Source organism: Cnephaeus nilssonii, assembly GCF_951640355.1.
Source record: "Cnephaeus nilssonii genome assembly, chromosome: 5".
Taxonomy (NCBI): domain Eukaryota; kingdom Metazoa; phylum Chordata; class Mammalia; order Chiroptera; family Vespertilionidae; genus Cnephaeus; species Cnephaeus nilssonii.
The window spans coordinates 29,043,913-29,066,951 of record NC_137076.1 but is presented as its reverse complement, the minus strand read 5'-3'; the positions used below and the strand labels follow the sequence as shown (position 1 = coordinate 29,066,951).

The following is a 23,039-nucleotide window of genomic DNA, read 5'->3' as shown; positions in this document are numbered from 1 at the left end:
TTGCGGGCCCTGCCTGATCTGTGTGCCCTGGCTGCAGCTGGTGGCGGTAGCCTTGGTTGTGGGGAGGGGGAGGGGTGGATGGGTGGGATGTGTTATTTTGAGGGTGGAGGCAAGGGAGCGTGAGACAGACCTCCCGGCAGGAAGTAGGAAGCCCCAGCTGTGTTCTCTGGTTGGCCCACCTGGTCCTGCGGGCACCACGGACCGCCGCACAGGAAGTGTTCCCAACGCCCGCCTGTGTGGTGCCCTGAACCTGGGGCCTGGAGCGGCGGCGGCCAGCGGGGCGGGTGCAGGGGCCGAGACTGTGGGTCCGAATCTTCCAGAAGACCCCCGCTGTGGTAAGTGCAGTGACCACTCACTTTGGCTGATAAGGTTTATAGACTTTGGCTCACTTAATCCACGTTCTTCAGGAGGGATGGGCTATTGATGAAGCTCAGAAACAAGTGACACGCCCAAGGTCACACAGCAAATGGACAGAGCTGGGATTCTCATTAGCATTTGCTCTCAGATCTACTAACTCAACGTAGGCTCCCAACCTTATGGCATGAACAGGAGTCCCAGCCAAGGCGATCCTTGGCACCCTGGGGGTGTCTGGAGACATTTTTGGTTGTCCTGACTAGGGGGTGCTCCTGTCATCAAGTGAATGGGGTCAGGGAATGCTGTTCAACACCCCACAGTGCCCAGGATGGCCCAACCCAGGAAATAATCCAGCCCCAAATGTAGTGTCTTGCAGAGGTGAAAAAGTAATAACATTAATAGTAGTTATTTTTATTAAATATTATCTTCATGTTGCAGATGAGGAAACTGAGGTTCAAAAAGCCTTTATTTGGACTTCTGGGTCTCCCCCAGGTACCCACTATCCTTAGCTGCTTCCGTAGCACTTTTTAAAGCTTTGCAGTAAGGGAAACTGAGGCCCAGAGCGAAGCTATAAATGAAGGCTCGAACCTACAACATCAGCACAAGCTCCTCTGCTCTATTGGTGTAGAAGTCCCTTTTCACACATCAAGCCTGCAGTGGCTGTGCTGGCTCGGACACACTGTTGGGTCCCCATCCCAGCTCGGAACTGATGCCGAGGGACCCGGCCAGCGATGTCACCTGCCTCAGCATTGCATCTCTGTGACAGGTCCCTTCCTTTTTAGTAAGAGGCTCTGTGGTTCACAAGTGGTAGTACCGTGGCTAGGGGGTCTAATTCTGGCTGTGAGAACTTGGGCAAATCACTGCATGTCTCTGAGCCTCAGTTGCCCCATCTGTAAAATGGGAGTGATGATTGTTGTCCTGAATTCAAAGACAATGGAGAGAATAAATGAGGCAATACATATCTCAGCACAGTGCCTGGGACGCAGTAAGTACCATATAATGGTTGGATGCTGTTATTATTGTAAATTTTTAAAATTGTGGTTAAAATACACACATCATAAAATGTAACTTAACCATTTTTAAGGGTACCATTCATATTGTTATGCAACCATCTCCATCACCCGTTCCCAGAACTTTTCTATCTTCCCAAATTAAAACTCTGTCCCCATTAAACACTAACTCCCCATTCCTCTCCCACCATCTACTTTCTGTCTCTGGATCTGACTCCTGTAGGGACCTCCTGTGAGTGGAATCACAGTATTTGTCCTTTTGTGTCTGAGTTGTTTCACTGAGCATAATGGGCCTCGAGGTTCGTTCGTGTTGTAGCAGGTGTCAGAACTTCCTTCCTTTTTAAGGCTGAGTAATATTCCGTTGTCCGGATGGACCACATTGTGTGTATCTTTTCATCCATCAGTGGACAATCAGGTTGCTGGACCAGGGTAATAACATGTAAAGGTTGAAAATCTGAAAGAATTTTGAAGGTGGATCCAATGGGTTATGCCGAGAAATTGGTTGGGAAATGTGTTTTTGAAAAATAGATCCACAGCCCTGGCCAGTTTCTCAGTGGTTAGAGCATCGGCCCCGCAGACTGAAGGGTCGTGGTTCGATTTCCCGTCAAGGTCCCATACTTTGGTTGCAGGTTCAATCCCTGGCACCAGTCAGGACATGTGCCAGAGTCAACCAGTTGATGTAGCTCTCTCACATCAATGTTTCTCTCTCTCTCCCCTTCTCCCTCCCTTCCACTCTCTCTCTAAAGATCAATGGAAAAAAATATCCTTAGGTAAGTGATTAAAAATAAGAAGAAGAAGAAAAAATAGGTCCACAAATTTTTATTATTATTATTTTTTAAATTTTTGATCCACAAATTTTTTTAAAGGTGGAGGTTAATTCTCCTCCTCAGGCACGTGGGCTGAATTTAGTGAATTGTGTCTCACAAACAAAATATGGTAGAAGTGATAGAGTTTGTCACTTCTGAGATCAGGTCATAAAAGGCATTCGATTCCTGGCCTCCTTTCTCTCTGCTTGGATCACTTCCTCCAGAGGAAGCCAGCTACCCTGTGGTGAGGACACCCGAGAAGCCCCCCTGGTAAGAAACTGAGGCTTCCCACCACAGCCATGTGAGGGCGCTATCTTGGAAGCGGCTCCTGCAGCCCCAGCCAAGCCTGTAAATGCATTTTGGAGACTTGACTGTAGAGGGAAGGAGTGAAAGCAGGGCCACCTAGGGGAGGCTACCTGAAAGGTCCAGGCATGCATTGAGGGTAGCCTGGATTCAGGTAGTGGCAGGGGAAGTGGAGAGAAATAGGTTTAAGAATTATTTAGGCCCTGGTCAGTGTGGCTCAGTTAGTTAGTTGTCCATGTACCAAAAGGTTGCTGGTTAGATTCCTGGTCAGGGTACATACCCAGGTGTGGGTTCCATCCCTGGTTGTGGTGAGTGTGTGAAGCAACCAATTGAGGTTTCTCTCTCCCTCTCCCTTCCTCTCTCTCTCTAAAAAAATTAATTAATTAATTAAAATTAATAATAATAATAATAGCTGGGCTGGCATGACTTAGTGGTTGAGCATCAACCTACGAACCAGGAGGTCATGGTTCGATTCCCGGTCAGGGCACATGCCTGGGTTGCAGGCTCGATCCCCAGTGTGGGGCGTGCAGGAGGCAGCTGATCAATGATTCTCTTTCATCATTGATGTTTCTATTTCTCTCTCCCTTCTCCCTTCCTCTCTGAAATCAGTAAAAAATATTTTTTTAAATTATTATTATTATATAAGAAGCAACACAAACAGAACTTAGGAGAATAAAAGGTCAGTAATAACCCTTAGGTGGGGGCTTCAGTGCAATGGAGAGCTGAGGGCTGAGGTTGAAGCAGGTAGAAGTAGGGATGGGAGAAGATGGGGTGATAGGCTAAGCTGTGGCCACATTGAGTTCATGTCCCCAACATGTCCAAGGGCTTCCATAAATGTAGCTATAAGAATAGATTAGAGGCTGTCAACTGCGGGTGATTCTGCCCACCCAGGGGACACTTGGCAATGTATGGAGACATTTTTGGTTGTCACAACTGGGGTGGGGGTGGGAGAGCAGGGAATTGCTGTTGGCATCTTGTGGGTAAAAGTGAGAGATGGTGGCTGCCCTAACTGGTTTGGCTCAGTGGATAGTGCGTTGGCCTGTGGACTGAAGGGTCCCAGGTTCGATTCTGGTCAAGGGCATGTACCTTGGTTGCAGGCACATCCCCAGTAGGGAGTGTGCAGGAGGCAGCTGATTGATGTTTCTCTCGCATCGATGTTTCTAACTCTCTATCCCTCTCCCTTCCTCTCTGTAAAAAAATCAATAATATATATATTTTTTTAAAAAGTAAGAGATGGTGGTCAATATCCTACAATGCACAGGACTTTCCCCTATAAAAATAATCATCTGACCCCAAATGTCATGTGTGGAGAAATCCTAGGGTAGACCAATGGCTGGAATAAGCAAATCTCAGTTTCAGTGGAGTTTGTTTACTCAATAAAGTTTTATTTCTTGTTGTATGTGACAATCAAGTGCAGATCAAGTTTCCTGGGCAGCTCTCTTCCAGTCCTTTCCAAGCATTTGGCAAAAGGGGAAAGAAAGAACAAGACACCTCTGGAAAGTTTTTAGTGGATCTGACTGGGAGTTACATCACTTCCTCTTGCATTCCAAGTCAGAGGCCAAGTTAGTCACATGGCCTCACCTAACTGCAAGGGATGCTGGGAAATGTAGTCTAGCCCTGTGCCCAGAAGGAAATATTTTGACATTGAACCTGTTGGTGCCACAGTATTATTATTTTTTTAAAACATATTTTTATTGATTTCAGAGAGAAAGCGAGAGGGAGAGAGAGATAGAAAAGAGAATCATTGATTGGCTGCCTCCTGCATGCCTCCTACTGGGGATCGAGCATGCAACCCTGGGCATGTGCCCTTGACTGGAATCAAACCTGGGACTCTCTGGTCCGCAGGCTGATGCTCTATCCACTGAGTCAAACCAGCTAGGGTGGTGCCACAGTATTATTATTGTCCTAGTTATTTCTGTTATTATTCAGACCTAGCAGCTTCCTGAACACATTTCTACTCCCATTTTTTTCTCAACTCTATTCCATCCACAGGATCAGTGGAGTGATTTTCAAACCTATTTTATGAAATCCTCGCTCTCTATCCCTTCAAGAAAGAAAAACACTCCAAATATTTCAAGCCAAGTTCAGTGCCCTTGGCCTAGCGTTTCCAGAGTTCAAAATGTTGATCAAACAGTGGAATATGGGTGCCTGTGGAAATAAACCTTGAAGGTCATCTGTATTTCAGGTCCTAGGAGAGGAAGGGGCGTGGCTCTGCCAGTCATGTCTGGAAGGCTTCCTGCAAGAGGAGTCCTTGATGCTGTGTCTTTGAAGAAAGCGGAAGCCCAAAATCCAAAATCTGAGATGTGGGAGAATGAGAAGGGTGTGGCATCAGGAAAGTCAAGGAAGAGGACGATTGAGGAAAAAGGACATGATCAGCTCTAAGGAATGCTGGGCAGGGATTAGAAAGATGACGGGGCGGGGTTGTGGGGTGAGGTGGTAGAGGGAAAGCTCCTCTTTGCGGAACAATTCAGGTAGCAGATGTAGAAGGAAATCTATAGGTTTAGAAAAATCATTCTTTTGCAACCACCAATGAAATAACTGATTCAAAGCAAAGGGCACCCATGGAGGCAAAACCCACCGGGTGAAAGGTTGTAGGAGACAAGGTGGTCACAGACTGCTTGTTAATTATAATTATAAAGGCAAGAGGAACCTACAATGGGAAGATCCGGTTGACACCACTGGAACCAAGTGGTCAAGGTTGACATCACTGGTCACGTGACAAAGCAGCATCGTGTGCCTCCTGGTACCATGCACTGAGGGGAACGCAGTATCACTTCTGAAATCTCAGCCTGAACCTAATCAGGAGGAAACACCAGATGGTGGGTGACTCTCTAAGACAATTGGCCCAGACCCCTGAACGACGACAGTTGTGAAGCACACAAACAAGTCAAGGGGAATGTTCTGATGAAAAAAGAGCCAAAGAGATGTGACAAAAAAAAAAAAAAAAAGCAATGTGTGAACCCTATTGGAGCCTGGATTTGTCTCCACCTCCTTGCCACTCCTCCCCCCACAAAAGTCCCAACTATAACAGATACATTCAGTGAGAATGTAAAATAATGTAGCTGCTGTAGCAAATGGCAAAGCAGTTCCTCCAACAATTAAACATAGAATTACCACATGGGCCAGCATTTCACTCTGGGTACACAAAAGAATTGAAAGCAGGGTCCCCAGATTATTTATTTGTGCACCCATGTCCATAGCAGCAGCATTATTCACAAGAGCCAAAAGATGGAACAACTTAAATGTCTATGGGTGGATGAATGGATGAACGCAATGTGGTCCCCATCACACACTGGAATATTATTCAGGCTTAAAGGGAAAGAATAATATTCTGACTAATGCTGCAACGTGGATGAACCTTGAGGACTTTATGCGCAGTGAAGTACAAATACTGTGTGATTCCACTCACTTGAGGTCCCTAGAGGAGTCAGATCCATAGACACAGGAAGTAGATGGTGGGAGCCAGGGGCAGGAAGGTGGGGAGGGGGAGGAGAATGAAGAGTTTCAGTTTGGGAAGATGAGAAAGTTCTGAGGATGGATGGTGGTGATGGTTAAAGAACAATGTGGCCCTAGCCGGTTTGCTCAGTGGATAGAGCAAAGGCCTGTGGACTGAAGGGTCCCGGGTTCGATTCCGGTCAAGGCAACCAATCGATGTGTCTCTCTCACGTCAATGTTTCTCTCTCTCTCTGTCTCTCCCCCGCCCTCCCACTCTCTCTAAAAATCAATGGGAAAAATATCCTCGGGTGAGGATTAACAAGAACAATGACAAAAAAGAACAATGTGGATGTGCTTACTGCCTCTGAACGGTGCACTTGAAAATGATTAAAATGGTAAATTTTATGTATTGTATATTTTACTAAAATAATGAAGATGCGTGGGACAGTGGGGAATTGAAATATGGAGCACAGACCTGAGATGGTTGTGCTGGCTCTGTGGAAGCCCAGAGAGTGATCGTGGTACTGTCCTCTCCTCGGAGTGACTTCTGATTCTTAGCATACGGGGTGGAGCGCAAAGCATCACAACAAAGGACTATGATGCTGCAACTTCAAAGCAGTTAGGGAGAGAGAGGAAGAGGGAAAATGGTCAATATGAACCATTGGAGAATGGAGGGGGGAAGATCACGTGTCTATTGTATCCGTCTTTCAACTCTTTTCCATAGGATTGGAATTTTTCCAAATAAAAAGCCCAAGATAATAAGAAGACAAGGATAGTGAAGCGACAAGGTCCTCCAAACCCTAGAGGTGAATATTCCTGTTCTCTCCATTTTACAGATTGGGAAACTGAGGCCCAGAGAGGAGAAATCACTTGCCCTAAAGCAGAAGTAGGGATGGTATAGTGAGGTGAAACAACCCCGAACGAAATCTGAGGCCTGCTCCTGGTTCAAAAGTGCCCCCTCCTGAGTGATGCCACCCCCTGTGAAGGGCACTCACCAGCTGACTTAGGACCTACCGCTGGTGCCTGAAATGCTGCCTGTCCTGAACGCCGTCGTTATGCACTTGACCCCTGAACAACGCGGTCTGAACTTCAAGGGTCCACTTATACCCAGATTGTTTCAATTGACCCACATAGTCCAAACCCGTGTTGTTCAAGGGGCAACTGTATTTCATTCTACAAACGCTTGGGGGCTGGGTGGTGCTGGGGCCCTGAGGAGGCCTCTGCCATGGCTCCCCCAGCTCAGTTTCCCCCAGGCATAGAGCAGCGCAAGACACAGCCTTTGCAGTGCACGTGGTCAGGATTAGGTGCAGGAAGGGGACGGGGCCTCGGCTCTGCAGCGCTGAAGAACACAGCCCTTCTGGACATGGTTCGAGGATGTGGGGATGGTCCAGACTTGGCCTCGGAGCCTCGAGGATGCTCAGGCTGGGGCTGAGGACATTAGGGCAAGCAAGGCCATCCCCATCTCCCCTTCCTCCCCCAAAAAAGTTTTTGTGAGTTTCTGGGAAGCGGAACAGCCCGATGATGCCACCCTAGGGGTGGACCATTTTGTCCTCTGCAGAGGGAAGATCACATACCTGAGCCAGCAGGGGTACATCCCACCCAGCCCAGCAGCACCGGGAGCCAGGCCCCCCCCCCCCACACACACACACAACTAGCTCATTTGCAGATGTCCTAAGAATGTGGTTATGAAGGTCCTCTCCCTCGACCTCCCCGAAAGATAAAATAATTAAATCTGTGCATCCTATTCACTCTGTCTCCCCCCGCCCCCCCCCCCCCCACACACAAAGTTTTATTTAAAACAGTGGCTCAGTTGGAGCTACCCACTTTCTCTTCTGGAATCTTCCAAGGGCTGGGGAGGAGGGCTGCTATTCAAGTGTGTATGCCTCCTGCCTGAATCATGGGTGAGGCAAGTGTGGGTATTTTGCAGCCTGTGGTTGCCTGGAGAAATATTTTAGAGTCATTGGCCAAAGGGAACACACACTGGTCCATTCCTCTGTTCATGACTGTGCAGGGCCTTGTTGGCCAAGGCAGTTGCTATGAGGACCTGATGGAGGTTTTAAGTCAAGGGGAGAGGTGGCCTGATTTGTGTGGAGAGTCCTTGAGTTGCTTGGGGAATAGGATTGTCAGATAAAATCCAGGCTGCCCAGTTAAATTGGAATATCAGACAAACAATGAATGAAGTTGTTTTTTTTTTTTTTCTGTTAATCCTCACCCAAGGATAATTTTCCCATTGATTTTTAGAGAGTGGAAGGGAGGGGGCAGGGAAGAGAGAGAGAGAGAGAGAAGCATCAATGTGAGAGAAACACATTGATTGGTTGCTTCCTGCACACACCCCAACCCCCTAACTGCACCCCAACCCCCCAACCAGGGAGAGGATCTAACCTGCAACCCAGGTATATGCACTTGACTGGGAATTGAACCCAAGACCCTTCGGTGTGTGGCCGATGTTCCAACCACGGAGAAACGCCGGCCAGAGATGAATGAAGTTTTAAAATGTATTTTTACTGATTTCAGAGAGGAAGGAAGAGGGAGAAACATGAATGATGAGAATCATTGATTGGCTGCCTCTTGCACACCCCCTACTGGGATCGAGCCTGCAACCCAAGCATGCGCCCTTGACTGGAATCGAACCTGGGACCCTTCAGTCCACAGGCCGATGCTCTATCCACTGAGCCAAACCGGTTAGTGCTGAGTGAGGTTTTTAAAATAAAGGTATAGGAGGAGACGAGATCGACCCCCGGACTGAGCAAGGTCCGCGCACTGCTGCATCCCTGTGTCCCGCTGGGACATCCTGCCACCATCGCCACCATGCACAAGAGAAAGGCTGAAGGGGATGCTAAAGGAGATAAAGCCAAGGTGAAGGACGAACCACAGAGAAGATCCACCAGGTTATCAGCTAAACCTGCTCCTCCAGAGCCAGAGCCCAAGCCTAAAAAGGCCCCTGCAAAGAAGGGACAGAAGGTACCAAAAGGGAAAAAGAGGAAAGCTGATGCTGGCAAAGATGGGAATAACCCTGCAGAAAATGGAGATGCCAAAACAGACCAGGCACAGAAAGCTGAAGGTGCTGGAGATGCCAAGTGAAGTGTGCACATATTTGATAACTGTGTATTTCTGGTGACTGTACAGTTTGAAATACTATTTTTTATCAAGTTTTATAAAAATGCAGAATTTTGTTTTACTTTTTTTTTTTAAGCTATGTTGTTAGCACACAGAACACTTCATTGTTATTTTTTTGGGGGGAAGGACATATAGTACTAATAGAATGTCTCCAAAGCTGGACTGACATGCGGGGGAAATACCTTTCCCTTCTAGTTTTGAGAAACTTCCTCTTGGTTTCTGGGAGGAGGGATCTCTTGATGTTGACACACATTAGCCATCTTGGCACAAACACCTTGTCGTGTGGGAAAACTAAAATTTGTTTTTATGTCCTTTTCTCCCTCTCCACTTTAAGCATAGACTTTGGCTGCCTTAAGCCCAGAGACCTATTGGGACCTGACAAAAAAAAATTGATTCCCAGTATGTTGGGCAATCTGGACTTTCCAGTGTCACCATTGAGATGGCATTCCTCAAAAGAGCAGCAGTTCCTTTTTAGATTGTGGATCTACAGATTGATATTCTCTGCCATTTTCATTTCATTTCCTGAAAGCCAGGGTCGGCTTGTGAAAAGTTGTTAAACAACATGCTTAATGTGAAATGTCAACCCTCACTCTAAACTTTCCCTGTTCAGAGCATCAGGTTAAGACTTCATTGGGTTTTATAGTGGCTTTCTGATTTTGGTAGTTCATTGAAGAAGGGAGTTTGAAAATTGTTGTATACTGTTAACAATTGTCTGCCCATGTCCTGCCTGAAATACCATGATTGTTTATGAAAATTATCTTTAATAAAGCTGGGTACAGTTTTTAAAATTATAAAATAAAATAAAATAAAATAAAGGTATATCCCAGGAATGGTGTGGGATGTAATTATGCTAAAAAAAATTTTTTTTGTCCCTTTGAAATTCAAATTTAAGTGGGCATCCTGGATTTTATTTTCAGGGAGGGAGACATGGTCAGGAGGCAGGAGATCCAGGTGCAGGTCACTGCACTGGTCCAGGTGAGCGATGATGATGGATGGATGGAAGCAAGGTGGAGAGAAATGGGAGGATTCTGGGTAGATTTAGGAGAAGGAGCCCCTATGTCTTGCTGATGGATTGGACATGCAGACATGCATGCCCTTGGCTGGGGGGACTTCGGTTATGGGGAGCCCTGGAGCCCAGGTGGGCTGAGTGGAGGAGGGGCAGGAGCTGATGTGGGTAAGAGGCCTGCAGATGCAGTCCTGGGACTCAACAACCACCTTCCCCTCTGAATTGCTCCAGCCCAGGGTCTCCCCCTCCACACTCCTGACATTTGGGTGTGGGTCAGTCTTTGGGTTGGGGCCTTCCTGGATACGATGGGTGTTGAGCAGCATCCCTAAGTCCCAATGACTTAGTGCCAGAAGCACCCCCTCCCCAAGTGATGGTCCAGTGTCCCCTGGAAGACAGAACCACCCCTGGCTGAAGACCCCTGGTCCAGGCACCAAAAGACCCCAGTGAGGCCTGACCAGCGTGGCTCAGTGGTTGAGCATCAACCTATGACCCAGGAGGTTGGGGTTTGATTCCAGGTCAGGTCACATGCCTGGGTTGCGGGCTCAATCTCCAGTGTGGGTGCGTGCAGGAGGCAGCCTATCAATGATTCTTTCTCATCATTAATGTTTCTATCTCTCCCTCTCGAAATCAATAATATATATTTTAGCCCTAACCGGTTTGGCTCAGTGGATAGAGAGTCGGCCTGTGGACTGAAGGGTCCCAGGTTCAATTCCGGTCAAGGGCATGTACCTTGGTTGCGGGCACATCCCCAATAGGGGGTGTGCAGTAGGCAGCTGATGGATATTTCTCTCTCATTGATATTTCTAACTCTCTATCCCTCTCCCTTCCTCTCTGTAAAAAATCAATAAAATATATTTTAAAAAAATATATATATATATATATTTAAAAAAGAAAGACTCCAGATGGGTCTGGAGCTGGGGTCCTGGAAGTCTTGTCAGTTCCCTTTGTCCCCTCCTGACGGTGAACTTTCTGGGGATAATATTTATATTATTCCTTAGTGGGTGCCCAAAAGGCTGGAGCTTGGGGAGGTTTCGATAATGTGCTCCCCACACCAGACTCATGTGAAACCCATCTGTGCAAGACAAAGAAAGGGCTGCTGGTAGAGGGATAAAGCTCTTAATATTTAGAAGTTTGGGCTCTTAATTCTGGCAATCCTTGCTCATGGCTAACACTGCCTGCCCCCTCCTGCATCTGGCAGCTGTCTGAGTCCAGGAGGGTGCTGGTGATGATGATGGGAATCTTGGCCTTCACGCTGGTCAGGGACCAGGGCAGGTGCACTGTGCTGACCAGCTCGTACTGGGTGCTCATGATCTCGCCTTCCTGCATGTCGCTGCTCACAGACAAAACCGGTGGGAGGTTGAAGATGCTGACGATCTTGGTGGTGTTGAAAGGTACGATTTGGGTGTTGGCCTCCTGCCGGAGCAGCTCACAGCTCTCCACCCGTGACCGCCGCTCCGTCTTGGGTGTGAAGCCCTCGTACTGCACGTGAGTGTAGAGGGCGAAGATGACAGTCTTGATGCACTTGCTGGTCTGGTTGTTGATCTCCGTGGTGAAGAGGACCCTCTCCCCTGGCATGAAGGTGTTATTTTCCATCTGGATCTGGACGCAGATGGTGCCCTGGCTGCAGCAGTTGTAGGAGACCTTCTTCTCAGTCTCCACAAACAGCGGACTCTAGAAGGGATGTGGTTGGGGGAAATGAACAATTGTGAGGCACTGTGACCACGAGATCCACTCATCTGCCTAACATCCCACTATTTTAGCACTTCTAGGGCTTGAGCCTTTTGGGACATTCCTAGTAAAAGGCATGGAGATGGAATCTAGAATCTTGGGGGTTTTGTAGCCAAAAGCCTGGAGTCACCTCCCAGCTTCCTTTAATCAAAGCCCTTTGCCATTCTAAGTATCAATTTCCTTATATGTAAAACTAGAGGCCCGGTGCCACAAATTTGTGCACGGGTAGGGTCCCTAGGCCTGGCCGGTGATCAGGGCCGATTGGGGCCTTCCAGTGGGGGCCTTCCTTCGTTCTGCGCCACCCCTTGGTGGTCAGCACACATCATAGCGAGTGATCGAACTCCCAGTCTTCTGGTCAAACTCCCGAGGGGACACTTTGCATATTAGCCTTTTATATATATACATAGGGCTAAGAAATCCACAAGATCCTAGCTTTATCCCTAGCTCCCTTACTCATTTGCTGTGTGAACTTGAACAAATGGCTTGAATTCTCTGAGCCTTGGTTTTCTGGGAAAAAGGGAATGTCTTACAGTCTAAGCCCAAGACTAAGGTTTACCCAAGTTGCTCAGATTTAAGGAGGAACTATGATGGGCTCTGAATCATGAAAAGAAAACTGTAGGATTGAAATTATGTAATGTGTTAAAATAAATGCTTCAAAATGCAGCCTTTATATCTACTAGTCAGCTGCTGGATTGCAAATAAAGTCACATATACATTATATTTAATGTGTGGCTTGAGTTACATTTTTTTTTTGATTTGTGGATAATATTTAAAAGACTTGATGTAATGTGGGTGGGCTTAGAATTTGCCTGCATGCTTATTCCCTTTAAGCATCAGAGTGATAGAGAATAGTGTTACAAATGCTGCAAAGTCCCCTCAAACTTTCCATTAGTGACATGAGGTTAGTAACTTGAAATTGACTATGATGGGAGTATTTACACCATGGAAATTGGCAAACATTACATATTAGGGCTGTTTTGCACCAAAGCAGGTTGTTAATCATTTACTAGAACAGCACTGCCACGTCCTGCTTTATCAGCAGGTAGGACTTCTCCCAATTTGTTTCAGAGCTCTGTTCACTTAAGAAATAAAACATCAGGCTTGGTGGGCATGGCTCAGTGGTTGAGCGTCATCCTGTGAACCAGGAGGTCACGGTTTAATTCCCGTCAGGGCACGTGCCCAGGTTGCCATGCTCAATCCCTGGTGTGTCCAACTGATCAATGATTCTCCCTCATCACCAATGTTTCTATCTCTCTCTCCTTCTCCCTTCCTCTCTGAAATCAATAATAAAAATAAGAAATAAAACATCAGTATTGCACAACTATGTAAACTATACACTTAAAAATGGTTAAGATGGCAAATTTTATGTTATGTATTATTACCACAATTTAAAATAAAAATAGCCCTGGCTGGTGGGATCAGTGGTTAGAGCACCAGCCCCTGCACCAAAGGGTCGTGGTTGGATTCTGATCAAGGGCATGTACCTGGGTTGCAGGTATGATCCTTGGCCCCAGTGCGGCGCTTTCAGGAGGCAACCAATTAATATGTCTCTGCCACATCAATGTTTCTCTCTTTCTTTCCCACTCCCCCATCTCTAAAAGTTAATAGAAAAAAAACATAACCTCTGATGAGGATTAACAAATAAATAAATAAAACATCAGCCATCTCATTGTAGCCCCTGTGGACCCCTCCCCAATGCATCACCTTTTCTTTCCCTAGAGGTAAGCATTATCTTGAATTTGGGGTCTATTATATCTATGCATTTTTAAAAAAACCCAAACATTATTAAAAAATACAACTCAGATACAGAAAACTTCACAAAACAAAATGTATAACCCTGTGAATTATTATATGGCCAACCCTCTTATAACAGCCACCCAAGTCAAGAAGTAGGAATTTGCCTGTTTCCCCCTCCCCCCCAAAAAAACTTCCTCATATATGCCCAAAATGCAACTATCCTGAATTTTATGATATTTATTTAAGTTTTTAAAAATTGATTTCTATAGAGAGAGGAAGGGAGAGAGAGAGAGAGAGAGAGAGAGAGAGAGAGAGAAACATCAATTGGCTGCCTCCTGCCCATCGGGGATTGAGTGCACAACCTGGGCATGTGCCCTGACTGGAATTGAACCAGAATCGAACTGGCAATCTTTTAGTGCATGGCACAATGCCCAACCAACTGAGCCACACTGGCCAGGGTACAATAATTCTGAATTTTATTTATTTATTTTTTAATATATATATTTATTGATTTCAGAGAGGAAGGGAGAGAGATAGAAACATAAATGATGAGAGCAGCAATGATTGGCTGCCTCCTGCACGTCCCCTATTGGGGGGGATTGAGTCTGCAACCCAGCATGTGCCTTTGACTGGAATCAAACCTGGGACCCTTTAGTCTGCAGGCCGATGCTCTATCCACTGAACCAAACCGGCGAGGGCCAATTCTGAATTTTATAGTAATCACTTTCTTTTACCTGCACATGTGTATGTGTAGGGACCTAACTAAGATATATTGTTTTAGGAAAAAAGCATGTAAAGAATAATAATCATAAAAGAATAATATAAAAACCTAAAATGTATCTTCCAATACGTTTGAGAAATAAAACATTACCTAATATACTGAAATCTCCTGTGTTCTGTGGGCTTCCCCTCACTGCTCCCTCTCCTCTCTCTGCACAGCCAGCCATGATCTGAATTTGGCATTTGTGATTCTCAGAGAATTTTCACATTATTTAGGAATACATCTCCCCCCCCCCATATTTTAAATAAGTCAAACTGCATATGTCTCCTAGCAAGTTGCTTTTTCCAGCTCAATATTCTGTGTTTGAAATGCATTCACATTGGTGCCTGCCATTCTGGCTCATTAGTCTTCAGGAATGCAACTGAGCGTGTTGCAAAATAATCTATTCATCTCTTATGAGGGACATTTATATTTTTCCATGAGTTTGATATCATAAAAATGCTAGAAGGAGCAGCCTGAAGACAATTTTCTTGGGCTTACACCACGAGTCTCTCTAGGGTATGAATTGGCAAACTTTTTCTGTAAAGGAACTGATAATAATTATAGTTTAGATTTTGCAAGCCACATACAGTATTTATATTATTCCTTTAAAAAAAACCCACACAGTTAAAACATAGATTTTAACATTGAGGCAAAGAATACAAATCTGTATGTACATCTCCACCTAGGTCCGTGAAGGAGAAGCAAGTTTATGAACTTCTGCTTATCCTTGTTACATGCCTGCTGATATTTCCTGTTCTACTCTATTTGATTTATTTTAAAAATGTTGGTTGCAATCCTCTGGATTTATTTTTGTTATTTCTAGTCTATTTACTCTAGTCTATCATTTTGTTATATATAAAACAAAAATTTTATAAAAATTAGCTAGTTGTAATCCACCAAGTTTTTTGTGTGTTTTTTTCCTGGAAAACTCTATTCTATTCTTTCACTTAAAGTCTATTGCAACCCACCAAACTGACTTTTTCTGATATTTCTATTCTACTTATTCTCTATTCTTTCTTCATATATAAAAATATAGAAATGATTTTATAAATATATATACTATATATACACTGTATGTATATATACTGTATATATGTGTGTGTGTGTGTGTGTGTGTGTGTGTGTGTTTGCAACCCACAACATTGATATTTTCTTATTTTGGTCTTGCCTATTCTTTTCATTTTACGGAAATGTGTTTGCAACCTGCTGAATTGATTTTGCAAACCACTAATGGGTCATGATCTGAGATTTGAAAAGCACTGCTCTAGGTCCACTGTGTTTCCCTTGGAGACCTCGGGTGACCCCCGACCCCTTTGGACCTCAGCTCCTGCCCTCTGCCTGTGGCCCCTACTTCTCTTTAGCCTTCACAGGCTTCCCTTTCTCTAGGAAGGCTGGTTGCAGGGAGTTTAGGTTCTAAATCCCTCTACTGTTATTCGAAATTGCGTGGCATGCGTTAGGACCCTGCGGGTGTTAAGGAACTCCCTGCTCTAACTCAAAGCAGCCAAGGCTGTAGTTCTGTCCTGGCCCTGAAGGTGGTGTGTAGAGCACCCAGCGGTGGTCCAGGAGACCTCCACGCCTGACCAGTAACATTTCCAATGCAAAGCCAACATTGGAGTTCTTAGGCGGGAGAGTGTTTTGGGGACCCTGTATTTCTTCAGCATATATGAAACTTTGGGAGGTGGGTCCATTCATTCAACTGGTTTTGATTTGCATCTACTTGGTGCCAAGTTTAGGGAAAACCCATAGCAATGAAGACCTGCTCTGGTTGAGGAGATGGACATAAATGGTACGTGTGAAACACACCAGGTCATTTCTGGTTGAGACCGTGATGAGGCTGTGATGGGATGCAAATGGGGGAAATGATGAGATAAGGGGAGCTGGAATGGGGGCTCCCTTAGAGTTGCTAGTTAGGAAGAAACTCTAGGACAAGATCCTCTCCCAAATGGTACTGAGTGTTGGAAGACGGGATGAGTCATGTCTTCCAAACCCTAAAGGTACAAAGCGTGGAGGGGATGTGGAGAAATTGGAACCCTGTGCATTGCTGGTGGCAAGGTAAGATGGCGCCGTGGAAAACAGGCAGTTCCTAAAAAAGTGCAACAGCCTTCCCATCTGTCCCAGCAATTCCACTCCAGGAATCCACCCAGAGAAGGGAAGGCTCACACCCACACAAACACCTGTACCTGAATGTTCACAGCAGCATGATTCACCATAACCAAGGAAGCAGCCCAAGTGTCCGTCAATGGGGGAACAGATACACGAAATGCAGCCCATCCGTGCACTGAGGTAGCCTTAAAAAGGAGTGAAGCACTGCCACTCGCTACACCACGGATGGACCTTGAACACAGGACGCTCAGTGAGAGAAGCCAGACACCAAAGGCCACCCCGTGTGTGATTCCACTTCTGTGAAATGTTCAGAACAGGCACATCCTCAGAGACAGAGAGTGGGTTAGTGGTTGTCAGGGGGCTAGGGTCCGGGCAAAGGGAGGCTGGGTGTGACAGCTAGGGGGTGCAAACATTTCTTTTGGGGGTGATGAAATGTTCTAAAATCGACGGTGGTGATGGTTGCCTAACTCTGTGTACACTTTAAGTGGGTGAGTTATAAGGCATGAGAATTACATCTCAATAAAGCTGCTAGAAATAAAATGTGGAAGGGGAAAGTTTCTTTGCTTCCAGCTCCCCTCCCCCCACCCAAGAGGCAGCGTTTGTGGCCAGTTGCTCTGCGCTCCTTCCTGCAAGGAAGCAATTTGTTTTCACCACCAACAGCGGCAGGCGAGGCCTGCTGCTCTGAACTTTGCTTTCTTCATTCATCCCAGGGTCTTGGAGATCCTGACAAGGGGAGCTGCCTCATTCCGTCCCTGTCTGTCTGTCCCTTCTGCTTTACCGCACAGAATATGTCTTTTAGACTGGGTATTCCTACGAAAACAATTCCCTAAGCAACAAACATTAGACTTTCCAATTTTTTTTTGCCACTAGAGACAGTGCTGTGGGGAGTCATGTCACACATGTGAAAGAACATCATTAGGAGAAATTTCTAGAAGGGGAACGACTGGGGCAAAGTGCATGTTTGTTTTAATATGGATAGATGTAGCTAAGTTGCCCTGCATGGGCTTGTGGCCGTTTATTCGGCCATCGGCAATGCAGGTGGATGAAGACATGGCTTCTGAGCAAAGATCAGAAGGGTAGGAAGGTCACATTATAGTGTTCCAAGCAGAGGGAACAACTTGTGCAAAGGTCCTGGGGCAGGACTGTGCCTGGTGTGTTGGAGGAACAGTGAGGAGGCCCGTGTGGCTGGAGCAGAGTGAGGGGGGCGGTGCGGAGCGAGAGGGAGGACATGAAGGTACAGAGGAAATGGAGGCTGGTCATGCAGGACCTTGTGGGCCGTGGGGAAGACTTGGGCTTTTCCCCCAAGGAAGGTAGGCACCCTGGAGGGCTGTGGGCAGAGGAAGGTCATCACCTGACTTCCTCTGTCTGCTCTGAGAAGGACAGACTGTTGGGGGTTAAGACTATGCCTCTACTTGAATCAGAGTAGTTGCCCCTTGCCTGGCCCCCCAGCTCATGCCCTCACCCTGCCTCTATCCTGCCTCGGGACTTTTGCACGTGTTGTGTGCTCTGCCTAAAACACTCTACCGCCATGGCTTCCCCCCTCTCCTCTTTCAATTCTCTACTAAAATGTCACCTCCTCCAAGGGGCCTCCCTTGACCAGTTTGGTTAAAACAGTCCTGAGTCGTTGGAAAAAATGGTATTTTCATACTCTTAAAACCTATCTGTGATAACTCTCCTTGCTGCCATGACAGCGATTTTAGCTCTTCCCACTTTCTGGGTGCCTCCCATGTGTAGACATTGTGCTGGGTGCATAGCAGTCCGCACAGGCACCCACTGAGGGAAGTGTTGCTGCTATTATTGTTATCCATTATTCCCATGGCACAGATCGGGAAAATACAGGCTCTGCAAGGTGCTGGTAAGGCTATCTGGCTCACGAAGAGTCTGGTGGCGGAGATATAAAGCAGGGTCGGACCCAACACCAGTGTTTGGTCCCCAGCTCCTGCCTTGTGCCCTTGGTGCCCCAGACTGCCTCTGAGGAGCCCAGAGAAGAGACGTGGCCTGCTCAAGGTCACACAGGGAGCAGGCGGCTAAGCAGGCCTTGAGCTTAGATCTGCTCATCCCAGGGCTGATCCACCCCTCCAAGCATCTACCTCTCCTGGCAGCCTCCCCAAACCATCCCATGAGATTGGCTGGACTAGAAAGGACTCCCTCGTCACAGAGGTAACAATACAGGTGCTGGCAACAGTGACAAGATTTCCTGCCCCTTGCCAGGCACTCTGTGAAGCCCCGGACTGACTTGCATTAACTCCACTCATTACTCCCTCCATGACCTAGGACAGTGGTCGGCAAACCACGGCTCGCGAGCCACATGCGGCTCTTTGGCCCCTTGAGTGTGGCTCTTCCACAAAATACCACGTGCAGGAGCGCACGTACAGTGCGATTGAAACTTCGTGGCCCATGCGCAGAAGTCGGTTTTCGGCTCTCAAAAGAAATTTCAATTGTTGTACTGTTGATATTTGGCTCTGTTGACTAATGAGTTTGCCGACCACTGACCTAGGAGGCAGGCACTGGCTCTCTGCTCATTTCCCAGACGAGGACAAGGAGACACTGAGAGGCAAGGTCACTTCTAGAGGGTCACACAGCAGGTAGGTGGTGGTGGTGGGGGGGGTGTCTGGGATTTTAATCAGGGCCTCAAAAATGAAAATGCGCCAAAACCGGTTTGGCTCAGTGGATAGAGCGTCGGCCTGCAGACTGAGAGGTCCCAGGTTCGATTCCGGTCAGGGGCATGTACCTTGGTTGCGGGCACATCCCCGGTGGGGGTTGTGCAGGAGGCAGCTGATCGATGTCTCTCTCATCGATGTTTCTGACTCTCTATCCCTCTCTCTTCCTCTCTGTAAAAAATCAATAAAATATATTTAAAAAAAAATGAAAATGCCAGCGCCCTGAGCCACCACACTGATAGCAAATGAGTCCCCAGGAAGGTGAAGTGACTGTGGTCAACGTTCCTCTACCCGCCCAACTTCCGCCTCTGCACCTGGGCCTCCAGAAACCACCCAGAAATCCTTCTCCGCTCAGGCAGACGGATGCCACATGCCCTTCCTTCCCCTGGGATGGAGGCCACTCCCTTCCCTTCCTTCTCGGGGGGAGTGGGGGGGGCGGGACACACCACCTGCATTGTCTGAGGGCTCAAAGCCCACGAAGAGGCACTGAGTGTCCAAGTCTCTCTCTAACCCAGGGGGTGACGAGGGGACCTCGGCTCAGTCTTCACTTACTGTAGGGTCCAGGACATTGGGGCCTGATTGTTCTCTGTGGGGTGCCCTCCACCAAAGCCAGGAGCACACCCAATGGTGACAACCGCAGATGTCCCCAGACATTGCCCAGTTGAATCACCCCGGTTGAGTCCCACAGCGTAGCTCCTGCCCTGGTTTCTGATTCACACTGTGCACTCACTGGGCCTGGGGAGACTCCAACACCATTCCCTTCTTCCCTGCCAGGGCCTTCTCAGTCGCACACACGCCCCTTGCCTCCCTGGAGCTTTGAGGAACAAGCCCCACCACGGCTCCTTCCCCATTACTACCTGGTTTTCTCTGCGGAAGTCCGAAGTCCCTTGAACCCACAAGTACATTCTCTTCTTTGCTAGAATGTGCTCCCGGCCCATGCAGGAGGCTTGCACGTAGTAGAAGACATGGCCAATTTTGCTGGTAAAGGTAGAAGGAAGCCTGGGAGGTAAGTTGAAATGGAAATCAAAGGTGTGGCTGCCTGCACTTAACCAATTATCTGAAAGCAAAACACACCGATGCCATCAGAAGGTTCTAGAAGCTTTTTTTTCCCTTTTCTTTTTTTTTTTTCCATTTTGTTTTCCTCTTTAGTTATTGCTTTGGTTGGGGAGGTTGTTCTGGACCTGGCCTGCCTGTCCCAGAGCTTGGCTGAGCTAGGTGCTTTTAGGGACCTGAATGGCCCATTAACATTAGGCCTTGGCCTCAGGGGGGCTGGAAGGGGGTGCCCCAAGCGGGTGACACGGCTGGTGTGGTTGCTCCAAAACAATGGCAGGGACTCGCTCAGTTCTGCCTTGGGTCCGAGGAACTGGTCCTCATGATTCCGTCCCCAGGAGGACATGGCTTCTGAATCCCGCTACTGGGAATTAGAGGGATTCATTCAACAAACACATCTTGAGCCCCTGCTGTATGCCAGAGGCTCTTTTAGGCAGTGTTTGCAGCAGTGATCAAGGCAGCCAAATCTCCTTGCCCTCACAGAGCTCAGTCTTCAGTGCACTGTAAACAGCAGCATACAGTAGGTGCTTAATATCTGTTGATTGAGTGGACACTGAGGACCAGGGAGAAACTCACACTGTCCCCATTTCTGTGACCTTATTGTTTATTTTTTGCATTTCTCCAAAAACCCTCTTATGGTTGTGTTTTTCCCGCCTGAAGGCAACCCAATGACAGCAGGGACCATGTGTGTTTTCTTCGCTGCGGTATCCCCAGCACCTGGCACAGTGTTGTGTACAGCAGGTGCTCACTAAATGTTGGTGAAATAAATGAATGAACCTATTGCAGGCTTAAGGTTGATGCTTTTGTGGGGGAATACAGTCTCTCGGAAATGGGAAAGGGAGGGTGGTGCCTAATGCTGGGGTGGTACTGGGCAGGTGAGTGTTTTGGTTGAAAAACATTAACATTTATCAAGCACTTACTGTATACCCCGCACGATCTAAGCCACTAAGTCATTAAGTCCTCAAAGAAATCCCACGAGGCAGGACTTGTTATTTCCACTTTCCAGATGGCTAAACTGGGACCCAGAGAGGCCACATAATTGCTGAGTATTAAGGTCTGGCATCTTGCTGTTCCTCCCCTAGACGGCTCCTGACCCTCCCATCACTCATCTTTGTGCTCTGCTGTCACCTCTTTGGAAAGACCTCCACGACCAGCTCCTTATATCTTATTTTCGTGTATCTGATGGTCATTGTTTTACATGGATTCCCTCCTAGGGAGAAGCCACATCTCTGCCCATTTCTGATATCCCTGGGGTTTGTTGACTGACTAACATGTGTTTACCTTCCAGACCCAGGTTCCTATTATGTTTAGGGTTGGCTGCTGGCCTCATCCTTACCCTTCACTGGGAACATCTTTGACTTGTGTACATAGTCGGCCTTGTTGTTGCAAATAATATCTCTGCTATAATCACGGGATGCCCCGGTTTCTTCGCTCCACTCCACGTAACCCCTTCCCACGAGCTCCACCTTCACAATGGGGTCCACCAGGGTGCTGTTCAGGGTTAGAACCACCTGCCCTTTTATGCAGGAGCCGGCCAGGTAGACCGCATCCTTGGGCAGCACTAATTCGATCGACTTCACCACAGACATGGAGGGTTGGGCGGGTGGAGAAACATCCTCCCCCCTCCTCCATGCCACTGAGATGCCGGGTTCCTTGGCCTCAGTGAGGTCACCTGTCTGTGACATCATCCAGCCAGGGTTCTGGGAAGGGATCCCCAATGACCAGGAGGAAGGGAGGCAGCAGCTTGGGAATCCCGGAGTCCTCCCTGGTTTGTAAAATGGTAGCCTGGGAAAGAACACCTTTTCCTAGAAAATGACAAGCAAGCAAACTAAAACAATCCTAAGACGCCAACCTTCCTGCCACCCAGGGAACACTTGTCACCATGCCAGAGGTTTAGGGGCCTTGGGTGGGAAGAATTCGTCCAACCACTCTGCTGAGGTAGGTGTTGTGAGCTCTATGTGCAGATGGAGAGGCACAGCAAATGAGCCCAGAGGTATTTTCTGCCCCATCAGATGGCCCCCAAATTTGCTATGTGTGCCCCTCAGGATTCACACATTGTTTTGGGGTCAGACACAATCATTTTCATTTTAATGGTTCTATATTCTTCCCAGTCTGTGTTAGAAAAAAAGATTAAAGATGTGGCCAGGACATGAAATCTGATGTGAATTGAAGCTGCTCAGAGGACTGTGTGGTCCTACCTACACATGGATGCCACCATGAAGGACCATCTCCCTGCACCACTGACATTTCTCTTTATGCCCGTGTCTGCCCCATTGGATGGGAAGTGCCTCCAGGGCGGGACTTCGTCTCAGTAAGCTTTGTGTCCACCAATGTCTGCTGGATCCAGGACCTGATTGGACCAGGGAGATCAATAAAAGTTTGCCGAACATCTTACTGACCTTCAAGAGTGTATCATTTTGCAAAAGGGAAATTGAGGTCCTTTGTACGCTAGTGGTTATTCCTGGTGCCTGATTGGCACGTGGGCTGGTGCCTAAGTGGGAGTGACACTAAAGTAAAAGAAGCATTGGAAAGTGTCCATTCCCCAGACCCTGGGAGGGCCTCATTCATCATCTTTGCTGTTTTAGTTTACATGATCTCTTTTGTGGACATCGACATATTGTCACCCTAAAGGGTTTGTAAGTGTCTTTTGGAGAAATGTGGCATAGTATCTTTTTAAAAAAATGTGTTTTAAAGAGAAAGAGAAAGGGAGAAAGCGAGAAACATCAATTTGTTGTTCCACTCATCTGCACATTCATTGGTTGACTCCTGTCTGTGCCCTGACCGGAGATGGAACACACAACCTTGGTGCATCGGGACAGCACTAACCAGCTGAGCCACCTGGCCTGTATCTTACTCATGTTTATTTATTTATTTTAATCCTTATCTGAGGATATTTTTCCCATTGGTGTCCAGAGAGAGGGGGGAGGACGGAAGGGAAGAGTGGGGAGGGAGGGAGGGAGGGAGGGA

The 23,039-nt window shown here is 47.2% G+C and overlaps 2 protein-coding genes across 2 annotated transcripts; one reads left to right on the top strand and one right to left on the bottom strand.

Moving 5' to 3' along the window:
* Positions 1-8,716: 8,716 nt before the first annotated feature.
* Positions 8,717-9,069, top strand: LOC307100744 (non-histone chromosomal protein HMG-17-like; the record flags this gene model as incomplete). The annotated part of the gene is made up of 1 exon (XM_079773304.1): positions 8,717-9,069. The coding sequence occupies one exon, from the start codon at positions 8,717-8,719 to the stop codon at positions 8,987-8,989; it is 273 nt and encodes a 90-aa protein (XP_079629430.1). The 3' UTR covers positions 8,990-9,069.
* A 2,078-nt stretch (positions 9,070-11,147) lies between these two features.
* On the bottom strand, positions 11,148-21,661 carry ARRDC5 (arrestin domain containing 5; the record flags this gene model as incomplete). The annotated part of the gene is made up of 3 exons (XM_079773076.1): positions 11,148-11,702; positions 19,880-20,079; positions 21,409-21,661. 3 exons carry the CDS (start codon positions 21,659-21,661, stop codon positions 11,148-11,150), a joined length of 1,008 nt encoding a protein of 335 aa, XP_079629202.1.
* Positions 21,662-23,039: the final 1,378 nt, after the last annotated feature.